This window comes from Phalangium opilio, unplaced genomic scaffold (assembly GCF_054372755.1).
Source record: "Phalangium opilio isolate 3A_F unplaced genomic scaffold, DU_Popi_V2 ptg000104l_1, whole genome shotgun sequence".
NCBI classification, from domain to species: Eukaryota; Metazoa; Arthropoda; class Arachnida; order Opiliones; family Phalangiidae; genus Phalangium; species Phalangium opilio.
This window is the reverse complement of record NW_028324206.1, coordinates 563,016-582,928: the sequence shown is the minus strand read 5'-3', so window position 1 is coordinate 582,928 and position 19,913 is coordinate 563,016. Positions and strand designations below refer to the sequence as shown.

At 39.0% G+C, this 19,913-nt stretch overlaps 1 protein-coding gene and 1 long non-coding RNA gene across 2 annotated transcripts in view; one reads left to right on the top strand and one right to left on the bottom strand.

Annotated features, from left to right (window-relative positions):
* Positions 1-3,586: 3,586 nt before the first annotated feature.
* On the bottom strand, positions 3,587-4,826 carry LOC149630015 (uncharacterized). The gene is made up of 4 exons (XM_089851337.1): positions 4,804-4,826; positions 4,497-4,725; positions 4,296-4,351; positions 3,587-3,661 (listed from the first exon to the last, which is right to left on the bottom strand). The coding sequence occupies exons 1-4, from the start codon at positions 4,807-4,809 to the stop codon at positions 3,587-3,589; spliced, it is 366 nt and encodes a 121-aa protein (XP_089707463.1). The 5' UTR covers positions 4,810-4,826.
* A 7,719-nt stretch (positions 4,827-12,545) lies between these two features.
* Positions 12,546-19,913, top strand: part of LOC149630008 (uncharacterized) — a 236,726-nt gene continuing 229,358 nt past the window's right edge. The window contains exons 1-2 of the long non-coding RNA XR_016374310.1: positions 12,546-12,643; positions 12,703-12,763. This is a non-coding gene — a long non-coding RNA (uncharacterized LOC149630008). The remainder of the gene's footprint in view (positions 12,644-12,702; positions 12,764-19,913) is intronic.

Genomic DNA, 19,913 nt, shown 5'->3' with positions numbered 1-19,913 from the left:
CTAAAAACTATCTGTTCTTCGATTCGCCGGAATATTAGAATTACAGCATAAGTAAATTTATACGTTTATAATTTTATCACTGTTTAGAGTAGGGAATCGAGGGGCTATTCACTCTGATTTTATGCACGGTAAATCATTTAAGCATTGAAAAAGATAGCGCTATTCACTCATTAGAGTAAGGTATAGAGGGGTTATCCACTCATAAGGGTAGGGTATAGAGGGGCTATTCACTCGTACGATATGGCTACTATTACGAGCCCTTGGGCCGTCTTGTTTCTCTTGCTTATATTTTGACAAATAATTTTTTAAAAATTTTTATCGATCGATTGGTGCGTTGTTAAAATGGCGTCGACAGCAGCGTATTAATTTAATTAATTTAAGAAATGAATGGGCTGAAACTCTTTAAATTTAATATTTCTCGTAATTTAGGCAATTTTGATAATTTGCGGAACAGCTTGCGTAAAAATAATTAGTCGCCATAACAATTAACGTCACGAAATGGACGCCCAAGAACCTGATCCTTCAGTCGATTATTACATTGACGATTCAATTAGCAACGTGACTTCAAAACCGGAAGTGAAAAATCTTTTAGCACGTTGCAAGTTGTCGAACACAGACAAAAAAGGAAATGCCAGTAGGCCATGGCTAATTTCACTTCCGGTTTGGAGGAGAAATTTGTAGAATGAATATGAAGCTGAAATGTCTGGTATGGACAGCGCCGATGTTATATGCCCCTACTGCAGACCCGTATTTACGCTTTATAAGCTTATGGAAATAATAAACAAATTCTTCATTAACACTTGGTGAACTTGATTAGCACTTAACAGTTTAAAACAAGATGGAGCAAGAATATCCAAACAGTCCGAAGAGAGTTAGAGAAGTTAATCTCGCGCTCTCTCAATCCGGATCTTCGAGTAACGCAAAGATACGTGACGGATACCACCACAATGGCCCCTATGGTCCAAAGAAAAATGACTGAGTCCAGTATTAGAAGTTGCATGGGTTCACTTGTTGAAGAATCTTCATCACTGGGTACTGTACTGAGTATGACTTGCCCAGATTGTAATATAGGAGAAGATATACGAACAGGCTGTGGACTATATATCGTAGAGAACATAAATTCTGTGTCCATTATCTGAAAAAAAGAGAAATTTGGGCTAACTTTTATTAAATATATATAAAAGTGCTAAAAATAAAAAATGTGTACAAAGGGCTCTCGTTTTTCTACGCAAACATGACGTTGGAAATTTAGAACCAGGAATATATAGATTTCCTATACTTGGAATATGTTAGCGGTCATTTTAGGACTTTTCTGCTTGCAATATATTGGAGGTTAGAAACCGTCGCCCCTGACGTCATGCATAATGTATTTGAGCCACAGAGAAACATAGAGTCAAATTGGAATTCTGGCAAATAAAACCAGTTTTTTGATGTCGTCGCAGCACATGGGCCCTTACGGTAAAAAATTACAATATGACACGGGAAGGTGGCGAAAGTACCTATGGGATTTGAACTTAGAAATGACGTGACATCAACGTAGCTAGCAACAAGTTCTCTTTTCGCGTCCTGGTCGAGCAAACCTAGAGGCGACGCTTGCGAATAACTATCGAACAGTGTTTACTCGAGGAACAATGAGCGGGCGGTTTCACAAAGTTATTAGTATTAGCAGAAGTATATAATACTTTTCTTCGAGAGAAGTATCCCACTAGTTTAGATTATTGTAACGTCATTCTTTCCAACATCAGAAAACGAGGGAAAATTAGAGCAGGGTTACAAAACATATTTACGCTTGAAAAATAGACCCCTTGATATCGCTCCGCAATCCCCGGGCAGTTTTCAAGAACACGCGACTGATGGGTGTCTGCTTACTGAACCGAGGCTTGCACGGAGGGCAGACTGGCAGTGAAGATTTTAGTTACCTGCCTTTAAGGTACGTATTAATCTTTCTGATTCATTTCCATGTTGGTTTACAAATTATAAGCCTCGTTAGAAAAGAAATATCACTACTAAAAGGGGTTAATAATTATCTCACCTAGGGTTAACGAAGAATTAACAATGGAAACTGTTCAGAAGTGCACCGAAATTATTCTGAAAAAACTGCACAGGTGAAAAGTTCATTAACTCAATAAACGTAGAGGGAACAAATATCTTGGTATGCCACGAAGCTTTATTACAAGAAACTATCAAGTTTGTCACTAATTAAGTATATGCTTGAACTTTTCCGCTTAACTTACGATAAAATTAGTATGCCAGCTGTGAACCCAACAAAAAAGTTTTAAAGCAAAACAAGTTCAGAAAAGTCAACAATTATGATTATAAGTTGGTATGACACCATAGCTCAACACTTTTGGGTGCTAGATAAGTTTCTAAACCCATTAGCGGATATTGAATGTACAGACTCCAAGAAACTTGCGTTGTTTCATGCCTATGGCTACGAAGTGTTCACCGTGGCAAAAACAGAACTCCTTCATAGAGAATTACGCAGCAATAATAGCAATAGCAATAGTGATAATTTGGAATCTCCGATCAACGATTCCAGTGATAATATTGAGTATTCTAGCCAAAGAGAGTGTGATGATCCTTCACTTACTGAAGCCCAAAAATTGACATCAAACAAGGAAGATTTAATAGACAAATATGACAGAAGCTACGTTTCTTTTGGTGGTGGGTGCTTATCAGACATAAGAAGAGTTTTCAAAGCCAGAGTGATGTATGGGAAATCAAAATCCTTAACAAATGACCAAATCAAAGAAGCTCGAATGATGTATGAACTGAGCTGGGCCTTTAGCATGGATAACGAAGATAAATCCAATTTAGACTATTCAGAAATGTAATTAGAGACGAAGGAGGCATGCAAGTTCCACGACCAGAACTAAAACCCCTTTTAAAAGAAGTAAATACCAAAGTGAGAACCTACCTTAATAACGATGGCATTTGTAACCATGGTAGAAACATTATAAAGGCGCTAGATGAAGATGTTTTTCAAGATGAAAATTTATTCTTGTTGTTTATGGAAATTGCCCTAACCATCACAGAGAAACCGGAGAAAGAGTTGCGACCCTTTTACAATGAATGGACAAGAAAAATTGTGCATGCAACCTTCAATGATTGGTTTGAAGCAAACGAAGCTAAAATAAGTGAAAACAGAAAGGAAATGTCCAAGGGTTGTGCATCACTAACGGATGAACTATACGTCATGTCAAAGGCGACTGGGTTTAGTGCTGCTACTAATATGTCTAATCAACCTGTCACTAGTAAACAAGTTGATAAAAATATTGCCCGAAAAAGACCATCTGCTAGTCAAGAAAGTAAAGGAAACCCGAATCACATTGCTAGAAATTGTGAAACACCTAAGAGAAAGTCAACTGCAAACCGCAGAAAATTGAAACTTTTAAAAACAGAAACTAAACACACATCACTTTCCACATCGAAGACATCTTGCGTTTTGAGAGAGGCTCAGTCACCTACCAGTTCTATCCGAAAAGCCCAGTCATTAAAAGAAATCACCAACTCTCCCCAAAAGTGGCAAGCATCCAAGAAAGTCACCACCGCCTTACCTAATGAAAAAAGTCCAACGACTTAAAACTTACAAAGGGTGAAATCTGTAAACAAAGTCAATCAAGTTTCTCGTGCAAAAAGCCTCTGCTAGATAAAGAACCGGCTAGTTTCAGAAAAAAATTGTAAACCAAAAAGCACAGAATCATCATTAAAAGCTGAATCATCTAAGGATCTCAACACCACCTCCTCTAAAGGAGATCTCAACAGCACATCATCTAATAACAAAAGGTCGCCAAGAAGGACAATAAAAAAGCCAAAGTTCCTACAAGATTATAAAATGTGATATTTTAATTTGCAATATCTTTGTAATTAATAAAGATAGATTCGATCAACATTGTATCTTCTTATTCTTTTTAAGACAATATTGTATAGCTTTTTTATCACTCGTACTTGATTGAATTTTGAAAAGTTTTGACTGACGTATAATCGTTCAGTTCTATAACCCTTGCTTGAATTGTGGTGTCCGTGTACCTCGTTTTTGTCTGTCTGTTTTTTCTAGCGCATGCAAAATTTGTTCCAGATAATTTTCCATTGGCGTTGAACTTGTATTGTGCAAATAGGGTTTCAACCGTTTAATCGAAGTTGGAAAAGATAGTAGCTTGGGTACTTTTTGGAAAAGTCCCCTACAAGGCCTTTCATCCCAAAGACCATCACCCTAAGCAAATCCCACGTCTAACCACTAACGATAATGCCCTTTTTGTTTCGTAAGTGTGCTGTTTTAAAAACCTCCTATTTACCTGCCACGAAAGAAATTCCTTTGATGGGTACATAAGGATGAATTTCTCATCAAGTTCTAGATTAGTAGAAGAAATGATAAAAAAATCACTTTGTTACCTCTTTACCCTCCCTTAGAGTGTGCCCATAATACCTTTAGGAGCAAAAAAGTGCCCAAGTGGTGGTAGAGCAGACACACTAAATGGGTAATGTCATAAGCTTACCTTTTAAGTTCATTAGCCAATTTTTAAAATAGTTAAAACCGTTCTCTATACTTATCATTGGCGAGTCTTCTGTGCTTCTTATTTTCACCTTTGCGAGCGAACCCTTTTCGAAAAGCAAATTGCAAGCCTTGAGATAGTTAAATGTGGCCATTGTTTCTGCGCTATCAACTGGCTTATTGCCATTCTTAGGATTTGCATATTCAAATAGTTCTGCCAACACATCATTTTGCTACAGTTGAGTTCAATATACAAAATTTACTTCTCATATCCATATTCTTATTTACACTTTTGAAAACGTATTTCGTACCTGCATTATACGAGCTGGCTTAACGTTTAATTTGGTCCACGCATCTCTATCAATATAACTTTGAAGAAGAGCTGGCACTAATCTCGGGATGTCTTGTTCCCTCCTCTTATCTTCCCGTTTTTTCAAAGATATAATTTGGTCCCATCCAAATTTTACACCTTGATTGGTAAATTTACGGTTTCCTCCTTCTTTTGAAGAAAAGAGCGCGTTGATCAAACTTTTCATCTGAAATTATAATATTAATGACCTATACAAATAATTGACTTTGTAATTACAAATTTCTCACCTGGTGTGAAGGACAAATTATCCAATGAATATATTCATTTAGAACAAAAGGATTTCTGAAGGAGGGTTTAATTCCAACATTGATTCCGTTTGGTGAGATTTTGACACCGTACGCTCCCTGATAATTCTGCGTTAGCTTTATGAGAGTCAATGGACGATGCTCCATCACACATCAAAGCTGATTCTTTAAATTCATGCAGTTGAAAGGCCATTAAAACTTCAAAAAGACAAGCCGCAATGAAATGAGAGTCTGGTGTTTTCTGACGCAAAGTAAGGCCCAACAATATCGTAATCCGAAGTTAAATCTCTCTAAAGGAATTGCAACATGTAGTTTTCTTTTGGCAAATAATCGGTGGATTTAAGATCATCGTAAATATCGTCCAAACTAGAAAGTTGTTCGTGGGTCATAGCAAGCCCAATCAACTTGTGGTTTTTGCAGTTCCGAATGACTTTAGCTGTAACTTTGACTTCATCGAAAATAAGTAGTCCATCACGTTTGGGTTCCAATTTCCCATTAGCCACTTCTTTGATGAAATTCTCGTAACAACTTTTCTGCTCTTTCAAGTAATCAAAATTGATACCAGGTCCATCCAGATTTTGACAATTTTCTTTGTACGCTTCTCCAATTAGGTAATTGAATAATTCCAAAACTTTGTATAGCTTCGTAGGCTGCATGGCTCCTACAAGCTATGGCAAGGGCTAGAAAATATTTTGACAATTATTACCTAGTGTCACTCATGTTGTTTGCCATGAACATTGCTTTAGGTGAAAGCTCCCATCGAGAAGTTATAAAAGTATTCAGAGCTTAAGATAAATTTGTCAAATTTTAAGTTTTCTAGTATCCACACGTACGTCTCTCGTAGAGCCCCGCCCCACTGGCTTCTCGCCTCAACGCGGCGTGAATTACGAAATAATTTTTATAACTTCCAAGCCCCACTGCAGGTCAAATATGCCTCAATGACCAACAACAGTCAACGTGGCTATTTACCTATGCGGTATGTTATGGTGCTCCACTTGTTTCCTTTTAATCCCTTTCCTTAGTAAATAGTATAAAAAACAATTAAAGAAATCTAATTTTGTAAGAATGGCTTACCATTCCTCAGTTGATCTTCTTAAAATAGCTGTTTAGCTTTAGGAACTTTATGGGCTTATCGCCAAGGTCAAGAACGAAAATATCCGATCTTGTTATTTCCAAGTAATGCTGCAGCGAAATATTATTTTAAATCTTTAGAAAAGTTCTCTACATACGATATTCTACAGGGCCGGTATGCCCTTGTAGATATGACTTGACACCCTTCCATAATGCAAAAGGAAAATTCACAGTTTTTAAGGTTAGCGTCCCATAGAAAAAGCATTAAAATTTTTTAGTTTTTTAACGCAATTGTCACAGGCCATACGGAAAAAGTATAGCGAAGTTAGTTTTCGGAATAATTCTAAATTAACAAGCATTTATTAAATGGGAAACTTTCCTGTTTCGATTTTTAATTAATGAAGTCTAAGTGTTGTACTTTAACTAATTAACAAAGTACGTCAAAAAGTTACTTTTGGGTCAGAAGTCAGCCTAACCAAGAAGTTATATCAGTATCTCAGAGAGAAGGTATAAGATGCCTTTGTATTCGCGCGCCAGAGTCCCATTCCCCTTTCAAAATACAAGGGGGGACGTAAAAGGAGGCGCCTGGGCTATTTCGCTTCTCTTCAGTCGGAAAATATGACTGTAGTTTTCGTCACTCGCGTCGTCGCGCTGACGTGAGTTTTCAAGAACCAATGAGATGCTGGTTGTAATTTAGAGACGGGGATTGACTCCGGACCTACGTTTGGACTGGAGATAAAGCTGGAAATCTGGCGAAATTATACCTTCTCCCTAATAAACTAGATATCACTTCTTGGAATAACCTTATAGCGCGCTTAGACCTATTTCTTCATTTCGTTCTCGTTGACAACTAGAAGGGCCTAGGTTTGTGGGTGCTAACAAGTTACGTTGACAAATTTCAAATGTTGGGTTTCTTGCTGATTTTCCTAATTTATTAGCAGTAAACGCTAACAAATTACTTTGGTATTTCATCCGAGCTTGAACACCTTTATATGTATTTTCTAATTAACTGTAGCACCCTTAATAAGAAATACGTCGTTATCAGGTCGAATTTTCGTCTAGAAAAGTAATTCAGGTAAATAATTACAGTTAATAGAGGTTTTTATATCATTTAAAGTAAGCTTTTCGACGTTCTTTACGGCCAAGGCTTAAGTTGTATTTTACTTTGTCTATGTAATATAGTGTTTATAGTGTCTTTCCTTTTAAAGATTATAAGAAAACAAATCTCCAGCTCTGTTTTGGAATTACAAATTACGCAGTCTGCTTCGATTCATGCTACAAATTCCAACCCTAGGGCCTAGGTTTTACGCTACTTAATACTGTATTCATGACAGTTTGTTGGCGCTTCTAGTTTTAAGTAAAAATTGCCATATCTATCCAAATTATTATGGTTTAGAAATCAACGGTAGTGTTTTCACCCTGTGAAGAATTCAACTTCAAAATATTACAGGAAAGATGACAAAATTTTCAATGTGTTTTCCCTACGGCAGTTAAAAGAGTGGTGTTAATGTTAGCGCAGTTAAGTATAAACGGTTTCATTATTTGTTAATCTCACTAAAATTCTACTAATTGTGAAGGTGTGTGGTATAATTCCTGAAACTAAACCAATGTAGAGGACCATATTATTCGTTAAAACAATTTTGATCCTATTGAATCAGTCATACAATGATGTTACGTTATCATTTTATAAAGAATTTGATACCAACAGTGGATTGTTTAATTCATAAGTAACAGTTGTGCTGGCTAATTCAGGAGGACAGTGTCGTTATATAATTTAATTAGGCAAATAATTTTCATGTTTACATCACAGATTCTCTCAACGTAACCACGTTGGAAACGGAGGGTTACGTTGTTTGCCATTTTCAACGGTCCACATTGCCGTTTTTTTATTGGTTTAAAATGCTATGAATTGTATAAATATTTGATTTAATTACTGGTATTCAAGCTAAACTACAGAATAACATCATAACATATTGTATAGATATTAGATAATCTTTATGTTACCGCAAACCTAGCACAGGATATGATAAAAATTTAACGCAATGTGTTGGAAATAATAAAAAAACTCCTCTAAACATTAGAGTTAAGGTTAATTATTTATCAAAAGTCATTTTATGAGATTAATGAGCACTGACGACAAGTTAATTTCAACGAAATTAAGTGTAATTAACGTGAAATTAAACCAAAATATACATTTGTTTTGGATAACTAACCTAGCCGTAGGTAAAGCCCCATGTTTTCTCTTTCACACTTAAGCTAATTTAAATTATCTCCAAAGTATCTTAATAGGTGCGAAATTCAAAACTTAGCGTAAAATGAGAATCGAAAACTCCCCTAAAAATTGCAATTATGGTGAAGTATGCATTTAAACTCATTTTTTAACCTAAATGTACACTGCCAAAACACAGTCACACGTTAATTTTAACTCAATTAAATATAATTAACGTGAAATTAAACCAAAATATACATTTTCTGGATAAAAGCTCAAATAAAAGCTCAAATAACTTTTAAATAAACTCTTAAATCTATCGTAAAGCCCAATATTTTCTATTTCACACTTAAGTTAATTTAAACTATCTTTAAAGTACATTAATTGCCGCGAAATTCAAAAGTTTTGGGTTAAAAACTGAATATGTGGAAAAAATATTTAACTGCACTAAACATTGCAATTAGGATAAAAAATTCAAATAAATTTTAAGCTTAATCCACTCTAACGAACCACGCTCAAATTAAAGCATTACAAGTTTTTCGTACAGCCACAGTAGTTTCCTATTTCACTTTCAAATTAATGATCATAATAATGATCGTTAAAATACATCAACAGCGCATACATTAAAATTTTAGGGTATTTGCAATTAAAGTGAATATTTTATTGAAAATTGTATTATAAACTAAATCCACACTAGATAATCAAGATAAGCCGTTAAATTTAACTTAATCAAGTATAATTAATGTGAAATTCGTGTTTTGGGTAAATTCATGGATACCTTATAATTAAACTACCAAATTAAAATTAAAACTACACTTATCTTTCACCCAGCCTCCATTTTCCTGTTTATTAATTAAATTGTCATTTAAAAGCATTTTTACCTATTTAATAGAGAGCCATTGAAAAAGCGCGATATTTAAAAGTTTTGGGGCAAAATAGTCATTGTTCCGCAAGAGTCAAACAGTCACTCCTCTAAAATTTGCAGTTTAGGAGAATTTCTTATTAAACTCGTATAGTAAACTGCAATAACACTAATAAAAGAAGATAAGCCGTTAATTTCAACTTAATAACCATATTTAACGTGAAATTAATCGAAAACAACAGGTTTTTTGGGTATCTATAGATAACCCTTTACTGAAATAAGAAAATGAGATTAAACTGCGCGAGTTGTTGTTTCAGCCTAAATGTTTTCCTATTTAACACTAAAATTAATTACATTATCACTATAATGCATTAATAGGCTCCAAATACAAAATTTTAGGGTAAGGAATGTGTCAAAATGTAACTTTTCCATTTAATTATTAATATATAATTAACATAATCTGGCAACATTCAATGTAATAATATCGCCAGTAAAACAAGGGCGTCTAGCCCATAACTAAGCCACATCGCTAGCCATCTCTCGCTACCCCTAATTCAATAAATTTTCTTCTTCAGAAATATCACCTAGCATACCAGTCAATTGGGGGGTTAGGTTATTCCCAAAGAAACCTTTATGTTTTCCTTATTTTGTCCAAAGTTTGAGGTTAGGGGTGTTTAAAAATTGGCCAACCATTATTACAATGGTTTTTTTACAGTATTTGTGCCTTTTTAACAGACGTATTGTTACAATTGTAACACTACAGACCTTGTATTTCTAATGGGACCAGCAATACCGCAACACTGATCCGAAAAACCAAGATGGTAATTGTTTGGACCTATCGGGTCAGGACATTGGAGGACCAAACATACCGTGGTGTCACGTGTCGAACGTTAAAGCGACCTTCACCACTATACACACCATGACCTGTTCAAGCTGGCAATATTTGAAAACTCACCTTTGAGGAACTTCCGGTCTCTTTAGATATACAGGGTCTTTCAGTGTCGCAGCTATGTAGTAGAATTACAGTAGTTAGTCTCGTTTCCTAGCAAAATGCCAACCTATTCGAACCAGGAAAAATTTGATTGCACGTTTGTTTTGGGTGAAGGTCGCGGTAACGTTCAACTAAACGTGCTTTATGCCGAACGGTCTCCACATCGACAACATTCGAGTGCGAGCACCTTCGTGATTTCGGTAGTGCAAGATCGTGAACGTAGAAGAGACTGTATAGTCTGTAATGAGGATAGAGACTTTGACATCGTAGATAGTTTTGAAGCCAGTCTCAAGCTAGTAGTAGAGCGGTGGAACATGAAGTTGCACTAAGCCATTCTACTGTTCGTGCCAGTTTACAAGGGCATTACTACCGGCATTATCATAACGCCCTACATCAAGCCTTAACGGACGAGGATTTCCTAAGACGACAATGCCATTAGTCTTACCATGCGTCATGAGTTTACTGCTTGCAAATGTATTGCAAGACATGGACAGTCGTCTGGGAGAGTGCCCCAATCACAATGGTTGACACTTCGAATATTTACGTTGAGCTGTTTGCCAAACAGTTTAGAGGTTGCAATTTTAGGCCCTGGTTTTAAGACTAATCGTAGGACTGTGCTTTAAAATATTTTGTTGCATTCAGGCATATTCTCCAGTATTCTTTTTGTACCTTGTCACTTGCATACAATAAAACATGAATTCTAAACATTTATTTACACCCTGTATAATTTAGTTGGACATTGCCCGTTAGCAGTATTGGGGGTTTTACATAAAGGAAGCTGTTGGTCTGATCTGGACAACACTGTATATGTATACAGTGTACGACACAAATATTTTTCTTCCATATTTCAAATACCGTCGTTTTTAAACTTCTTTTATAAATAAAGTACAACATTATATGCTTATCGAAATCAATGTTATTGCATATAAGCTAAATGTAATTAACGATAATTAAGTACTTCTTTAAGCAATTAGAAATAGATCAACCCCAAATGTATGACGGTAAAGCAAAAATAAAATTATTCAAAATTGAATTGCATTAAGACTGAAGTGACAGATATTATAAAAAACGTCTTGGTTTAGACCAAGGCCGAAAAAACAAACGATATTAGTGAGGTTTATCAATTGACTGAAGTCAAGATATTGCAATTTTTTCCATTAATTTTATTATTTTAATCCTTAATCATTATTTAATTCAATCAACTGATTTTACTCTTTATCTATTCCCTCTAAATTAATTGAAAAAATTACTTTTCTACGCTTTTTCAAGAACATTTCCATTTTCTGAAAACATTTTATCATGAAATTAATTATTTTGAAAGGATGTCGTGTCGATAAACACTAACTTTTAAGCACATTGACGGACATAGTTTTTATTGTTGCTGGCGTGACAAATTTTCAAGTTTGCACCAAAAGGAGTTTCCATCTGTTATAAGTCGCTTAGAAAACTGGTATTAAAGAAAATATGATAGATATTTTATTTTGTTCAAAATCATCAATTCTACAGGGCCGGTAGGCCCTTGTAGATATGACTTGATACCCGTTTGTAATGCTAAACGAAAAAATCACGTTTTTAGGGTTAGCGTCCCATAGAAAAAGCATTACATTTTACCCGGTTTTTTGGGGAAATTGTCATAGGCGATACGGAAAAACTACAGCGAAGTTAGTTTTCGGAATACTTTCAAATTAACAAGCATTTACTAAATGAGAAACTTACCTGCTTAGTTTTTAAATAATTGAAGTCTAATTTTTGTAATTTAACTAATTAATTATGCCTCGAATTCCCTATTTCATAGCAGACGACAGTAAGAAAGTTTATTTCATAGCAGCATAGCCCACTCGATCCGCGTTCCCGGACGCTGCGCTGCTCGAGCGCGAGCAGCTTGCGTCGTGACGCGCGTGATCGAGTGGGCTATGATAGCAGACGACTGTAAGGCAACGCTAATTATTTTTTTGATATTTCATCCGAGCTTTAACACCTTTATTTGGATTTTCTATATGAACTATAACGCCCTTAAAAACCAAAATTGTTTTTATCAGGTCCAATTTTCGTCTAAAAAAGTAATTCAGGTAAATAATTACAGTTAATAGAGGTTTTAATATCGTTTGAAGTAATTTTTCGACGTTCGTTTTGGCCAAGGCTTAAGTTGAATTTTGGTAAGTCTGTGTAATATACTCTTTATGGCGTCTTTCGTCCTTTATGATTATAAAAAAAGCTGATTTCCAGCTCTGTTTTGGAATTTGATTTAGTCTGCTTCGTTTCATGCTAGAAATATATCCTAAGTTCCCAACCCTAGGTTTTACACTTAAAATACTACTGGAAAGATGACAAAAAGTGTTTTCGCTTGGCAGTTAAGACAGTGGTGTTTAAGTAAGCGCAGTTAATTCAACACTTCCATATGAGGTATACAGGGTTTCATTATTTTTTAATTTTTATATTAATTTTATTTTGGCTATTCTCAGTGAGCATTCATATGTTAGAACGCAATTTCGGATTTTTGTGGTCTCCCAAGTCTCCAAAACTGTAAGTTTAACATATTAGGGCAAATTATTATAATAATCAAGAATATGTATAGATCATCAAGGGTATAAATAGGCAACCTAAGACCCATTTGATTTATGATGTAATAGATCATGTTAGGTTTAGATACAGGGTTAAGCTTATGTTAGGCTAGGTTGTTATGAGCGGCTAAATGTTCACCTGTTTTTGAAATTATCAAGTTTTATCAACTGAATATATTTCCCCTGCTCCAAAATTTTACTAAATTGGATTTGTTTTTACCCCTGATTATTGCTAATTATCTTGTTTATTGCCACAAATTTTCTAAAAAAAAAATGGTATTTTAGCTTCTTTCTACCCTAAAAAGAGGCGCACTTTTAGCCATAATCAATGCACTTATTTAAGAAGTAAACAGTTCTACGAAATTAACTTTACGATTTTGAAAAGGCTATTAATTTTATTTAATACTCACTAATATCTCGTGCCATCATTATCAATAATGTATGACAAACCAAAGATGATTTCGATTTATATTTTATTCAAAACCGCTAACTAATAGCATTTTTGGTTTCTTAGATAATAGGGACGGGAAATGACATTTTCAGCCTGTTCAGAGTTGACTACTGCCTTAAGACTGAAGTGACAGATATTATACAAAAACGTCTTTGTTTGGACCAAGACCGAAAAAACCAACGATATGAGTGAGGTTTATCAATTGACTGAAGTTTCAGATATTGAAATTTTTCTTTAAGTATTTCTAGTAGTTTAATCCTTAATCACTATTTAATTCAATCAACTGATTTTACTCTTAATCGATCTATTCCCTCTAAATTTATTCAAAAAATTGCATATCTCCGCTTTTTCAAGAACAATTCCATTTTCCGAAAACATTTTATCATGAAATTAATTATTTTGAAGGGAGTACGTTTAGAGGGATCAATAATTAATATTTGTAATATTCTACTGAATTTCTAATAAGAGCACCCATACACTGCAAGCACGGATGACTGCAAAGTAAGTGAAGTCATTTACGTATTAATTCCGCTGAAAAGAATATAAAATGATATTGTACAGTACTGAGAAATTTTTCTTTTTATGGAATCTTTACACTAACCTTTGGTTATTTTTATGCTTATAAAATATTTTTCCCGTCCATGAAAGGAGAGCCACCTACTAAAAGGTACCACATGGGACAAAAGTTGTTTATTTTCCTTTGATAAACGACATTATTTTATTAGTCCGAGCAAAATAAATTACTCTTCTCAGCAAATTGTAACCATTGAAAAAACATTTTTTGGTGCAAACTTGAAAATTTCTCAAGCCACTAACATTTAAACCAATGTCCGTCAAGGTGCTTACAAGTTAATGTTCATCGACACGAAATCCCTTCAAAATAATTAATTTCATGATAAAATGTTTTCGGAAAATGGAATTGTTCTTGAAAAAGCGGAGATATGCAATTTTTTGAATAAATTTAGAGGGAATAGATCGACTAAGAGTAAAATCAGTTGATTGAATTAAATAGTGATTAAGGATTAAACTACTAGAAATACTTAAAGAAAAATTTCAATATCTGAAACTTCAGTCAATTGATAAACCTCACTCATATCGTTGGTTTTTTCGGTCTTGGTCCAAACAAAGACGTTTTTGTATAATAAAATAATGTCATCTACTTAAGACAAAGCAACAACGTTTATCCTGTGTAGTTTTTTCTAGTATGTGGCTCTCGAAGTTGGGGACGCAAGCTAGATGGAGTGTTTTCTCTTTCCCCCTCTTGCTTTGGCTTCTCGCTCGGGTTTTTAACTTTACACACGTTAGCTTGGGTCCTCATCAATGCGATTTATCACAACTCCTCGGTGGTGAGAGCTGGTAACCACTACGTTGTGTGGGCTAAGTGGATACGCGTCGTTCTCAAGCCAAGGTGTTGAGGCATCGTGCCGAGGGCTGCGTGGTACTGGGGAAGAAAAACTACGGTATCGCTAACGATCCCCTCGGGGCACCAGGCGACACCCCGTTGTATTTAGCCTTCCACCCGGATGGGGGACTACCAGGTGGCGACCTTTTACTTGCCCCCTTACTCGTGGGATTCTTATGGATTCTGTACAAAATATCAATTTAAAAACTACTAAAACTACAGTGCAGGGGTATGCTGCTGGCAGAACCCTCACTGATACCACAAAGCTAGGGCCTGGATCCAGCGATACTCGCTCCGATTTATCGGTGCGTGTGACTGGCTCTACCCAGCCTCCCAAGGCTTTGAAACGTACCCAGCGACGCCGGCTCAAACGGCAGATTGCTCGGGAAAAGGCTAAACCGGGTTCTGAAGCGGTCTCCACCCCTGTCGGGGGTGCAGCGACACGTGACAATCTGACGAAGGGACCGAGAGTGGAGGACTCGACTCCTTCGCCCGGCAATTCGCAGGCGGCGGCCAAAAGGACTAAGTCCTATAGGGATGCCGCCAGCTCAGAAAAGATGGCCATTGTCAAAAATGGATATCCGACTGCGGTCATCACGGAGGAAGATGTGGGCGCTGGATGGGATACCTTCGGGGAGCCGTCTACCGTGCCTTGGGAATTTCAGCCTGATGGCCGGGGCCCTAACGTACTCCTGTGAAGATGCATTTACTGGGCAGTGGTTGAAGGAAAACATATCCTACTCGGTGGTGGGGGATGCGGTGCTCTCAGTGATGAGAGCTAGCGAACTCCCTAAGCCGTTTAAAGTGATGCTCCGAACCAGGGACCAGGTTACAAAGGAATCGGCTGTGCTCTTCCGGTGCCTGAAGATCCTTAACAGTGGCTTTGCCACTGAACTCTGGAAATGTATCCGGACGTACGTGGATCGTGCCGTACGGTACTGGGGAGATGGTTCCTCTTCAGATGCCATTAAGAACGCCGGTTTTGTGGGCTTTACTCGAGTGGATAAGGGAAGTCTCAAGCTCATACAGCCCACTGAAACCACTTCAACAGCCGCAGCTGAGTCTGCGGCAGAGGATGGGACCAGCGAGCTGGGAGCTCTGGCTGTAGAGCTTGCCGGTGTCGCTTTAGGCACAGAGGGAGGGGGAGGGGCTCATTTGGAAGATTTATCTTCCATGGATGAGTCCACCCTACTGGTAGAATCGGATGCGACCCTTCGGGGTCCAGACGGTGAGCGTTCTAGTGATCCTGACGGGGGGAGGATCTTGGGACTGGGAGCTTGCCTGTCAGGGGGAAGTGCTACTAGCCCTTTCGATACTGATGAGGTGTAGCCAGGTCCCTACTAAACCCCTCTCTTAGGGAACATGGGGACGCTACGTGCAATTCAAATCAATTTGCACCTTAGTAAGGCGGCTTCCGCAGTACTCTGTAGGAGGTTTGCTATAGAGGGTCTTGATGTGGCCCTCATACAAGAACCGTGGATTTGCCATGGCGAAATCCTTGGTCTCGACACAGCGGGGCGGCTCTTTTATGACCACACCGCTGTTAGGCCTAGGGCGTGTATTCTTTTTCGGAGGGATCTTTGCTGTATCTCTCTACCGCTGTACACGTCCCAGGACACGGTGACCGTGAAGTTAGTCCTGGCCACTGGGCGTGCCAAGTTGACTCTCACGGTTGCCTCTGCATACTTTGCCCACGATGCGGTCTCTCTCCTGACAATTGAGGTGATCAATATGGTCATGAGTTAATAATATGTTAGCTCCCTATAAGTTACTCAGGCTCCATAGGCGTAATGTATCCAGCGATTTCTTCTCGTTTCGCCCGCGCGGGGAAAAAATCCGAATGTTGCGCTCTCTCTCGTCGAAAAAAAAATCCCGCTCGTACGGCTGCATTTTCACCACGTGAGTGTTTTAGTCGTGAATTTTTATGTTTTAACGTTAAATCATGGAGTTTGTGTCAGTGCTGAGACAAAAAAATGCAGGAACTCATTATAATTTGCCTATATTGATAAAGAATGCTAAAGATAAGAGTTGTTATTGTGACTTGAAACCAGAAAATTATACAACTGAGCTAAATCCAATCCATTGATCTCTTCTTATGGTTTTCTTAACCGAGGCAACTGAGCGAAATATTCGGCTGCCTAAATAGCTCCGATATCATTGGCTAGCTTCCACTACACCCACTTCCGGGAAAAACCCGGAAAGAAGAGTTAATAAGATTTTCGTTCACGTGGCGGCCGCAGAGCGTCGCATATAATTGGGAAGCCGGCGCGGGAGAAAACGCTGGAGTATAAAAATGAATTGCTTGAGTAACTTATAGGGAGCTAACATATTATTAACTTATGATATGGTCAATCAATGCGAGAAGAGAGGGGACAAACTAATCATTGGCTGCGACGCTATTGCTCATCATGTCACGTGGGGCAGTTCTGACTGCAACAGGAGAGGTGATCATCTACTGGAATATCTAGTTGGTTCCAAACTCTATATTCTTAATTAAAACAATGAGCCTACTTTTGTTACCTCTAACAGAAGGGAGGTCATTGACCTTACGTTAGCCACGGAAAACCTTGCGTTTTCTGTGTCTAATTGGCATGTATCAAATGAGCCGTCTCTGTCAGATCATAGGCATATTTGCTTCACTGTTGCGACTACTTCAGTTTCGGTGGGGACGGAGATACGCAATCCAAAACGGACTAATTAGGCCGGCTATAGGGAGGACTTACTAATACGCTACGCGGATGGTCTTACCCCTAATCTAACTTCAGCTAAGGATCTTGAGAGGGCGGCTGGTGTCCTACAGTGCTCTATTATTGAATCCTATCACCGAAACTGTCCACTTAAGACTGTAATCCGCTCGAGGCTTGTTCCTAGGTGGAATGCGGATCTTAGCCGGTTTCGGAAGTGTACTCGAAGGCTTTTCAATAAAGCCAAGCGTACGGGAGAATGGGCTAGCTATAGGCAGTCTCTTAATACCTACAACAGGGCCATTAGGGCTGCCAAGAGGGACTCTTGGAGGACCTTCTGTGAGCATGTTTCTAATGTCCCGGCTACTGCAAAGGTCATGAAGATTCTCGCGCATGATAATACACATCGGCTTGATACTATTAAGTTGCAAGAGGGTGTGTATACTAAGTCAGGGGCTGAGACTCTCAAGCATATGCTGGTGGTCCACTTTCCTGACTCTACTTTAATCAAACCAACAAGACCTGACTCTCTCTTCCCTGTTCCGCACAGGGCGAAGAGGGAGGACTGGCTTGTAGCCAATCAGGTTGTTACGATTCCTAGGCTTCGGTGGGCTGTTTTGAGCCCTACAAGTCCCCGTGACCCGATGGGGTCTTCCCTCGGCTTTTGCAGGAGGGCTTAGATTGCATCATCTCCCCGCTAAGCAAGATCTATAGACTTTGCATATCTCTCAGTCACATACTTTGTGACTGGAAGCGCTCTAGGGTCATCTTTATTCCTAAGCCTGGGAAAGGTTCCTATAACGAGGCGAAGGCATTTATACCCATAACCTGATCTTCTTCTTCCTCAAAATTCTAGAGAAGCTCGTGAACAGGTACATTAGATACGAAGTACTCTCGGTAACTCCCCTCTCCTCTTCACAATTTGCCTATCAAAAAGGCAAATCCACTGAGACGGCCCTTCACGGCCTCACGAATTGCCTGGATTCGAGTTTCATGAAATTTGACTGGCCGTCTCCTTCGATATTGAAGGGGCCTTTGGTAAGGTCTCCAGCTCGGTTATTACTGAAGCTGTTAAGAGATTTGGTATCAGCGATACTCTTGGCCGTTGGATAAAGTTCATGCTTACCGACCGCGAGGTTACGGCGTGCCTCCTTGAGATCTCTCTGGGGGTGACCACCAGCGTGGGCTGCCCTCAGGGCGGAGTCCTCTCCCCCTGTTGTGGAGCCTGGTCGTGGACGAGCTCTTGGGGTTGCTCGAGGGTGTGGGGGCTGCCGGTGCTTCGGGGATGCGGACGATGTGGTGATACTAATTACCGGGAACTTCCCGGCTACTATCGCCACGCTTATGAGCTTTGCTCTCTCTAACGTGGAGCAATGGTGCCGGGTGGTTAACCTCACTGTCAATCCTGGCAAAACTGCCCTTGTTCCTTTTACGTGGAAGAATACTAAAGATCTGTTCAATGATATCTACTTTTTTGGTCAGGTCCTGTCAAAGTCCTCCGAGTTAAAATACCTGGGGATAACTTTCGATCGGTGCATCAAGGAGGCCAAAATGCTCTTCTGGATAACCAGGAGCTCTGTCGGCAAACGGGGTCTCAACCCCATGGCCGTACACTGGCTTTACAATGGGATAATTAGGCCCATAATGTATCCTACAGGGCGCTTGTCTGGTGGACGAGGGTCCGGCTCAAGACGGTGCAGGCTGTCCTACGCAAGCTTCAAAGGCTGGCCTGCATTGGTATCACGGGGGCCATGAGTTCGACCCCGACTGCTTCCCTGGAGATACTCCTTGACAAGCTTCCTCTTCATCTCTTCGTTGAGGAGGAGGCTGCCATGGGTTCCTACATACTCTACAATTATGGCTGCTGGGCACCCAGGCTTTGGGATAAAAGCCATGCTAAGCTCTTCCGGGAGTATGCTGCACTTGAGCCATCGCTGACGAAGTGATCTGACAAAACCGTTACCAGCTTTGATTTTACAAACCCATTCAACATCCACCTTCCCAGTCGGACCGAGTGGACTAACCCGCTGCCTCCTGGTACCGGGAGCGAAACTATTTGGTTCACCGATTGTTCTAAGACTGATTCCGGCGCTGGTGCCGGCCACTACTGCCAGACTGTGTTTCAGGCGGAAATATCCGCGATCTGTTATTGCGCGGACTACTGCACCAAGAAAGGGTATAAAGGACGGACTGTGAGAATTTTCTCTGACAGTCAGGCCGCCCTGAAAGCGCTGAACCAGTGTCAGATCACTTATCAACTGGTGCGCAGCTGCCTTGATCTGCTTGTGCGACTGGCGTCTCTTAACAGGATGCAGTTGTACTGGGTGCCTCGGCATAGCGGACATCATGGAAATGAGCAAGCCGACAGGTTTGCTAAAAGAGGTCGGAGGCCAAGTTCTTGGGACCGGCGCCGGTCGTCCCCATCCCCTACGGGTACGCTAGACGAAGCCTGCATGACAGGTTGAATGTCATTCAAAATCAGCTCTGGCGTAATATGGAGGGCCAGAGACAGACAAAACAGTTTGTCAATGGCCCCTGCAGTTCTCGGGCTAGGTACCTTATTTCTCTCAGCAGA

What these genes read in the sequence shown, in the direction of transcription:
- LOC149630015 (XM_089851337.1), bottom strand. An exon ending in TTGGCTAATGAACTTAAAAG is followed by an intron (nt 4,352 to 4,496) that starts GTAAGCTTATGA and finishes CTACTAATCTAG; the next exon opens with AACTTGATGAGAAATTCATC. An exon ending in AGGAATTTCTTTCGTGGCAG is followed by an intron (nt 3,662 to 4,295) that starts GTAAATAGGAGG and finishes TTCTGAAACTAG; the next exon opens with CCGGTTCTTTATCTAGCAGA.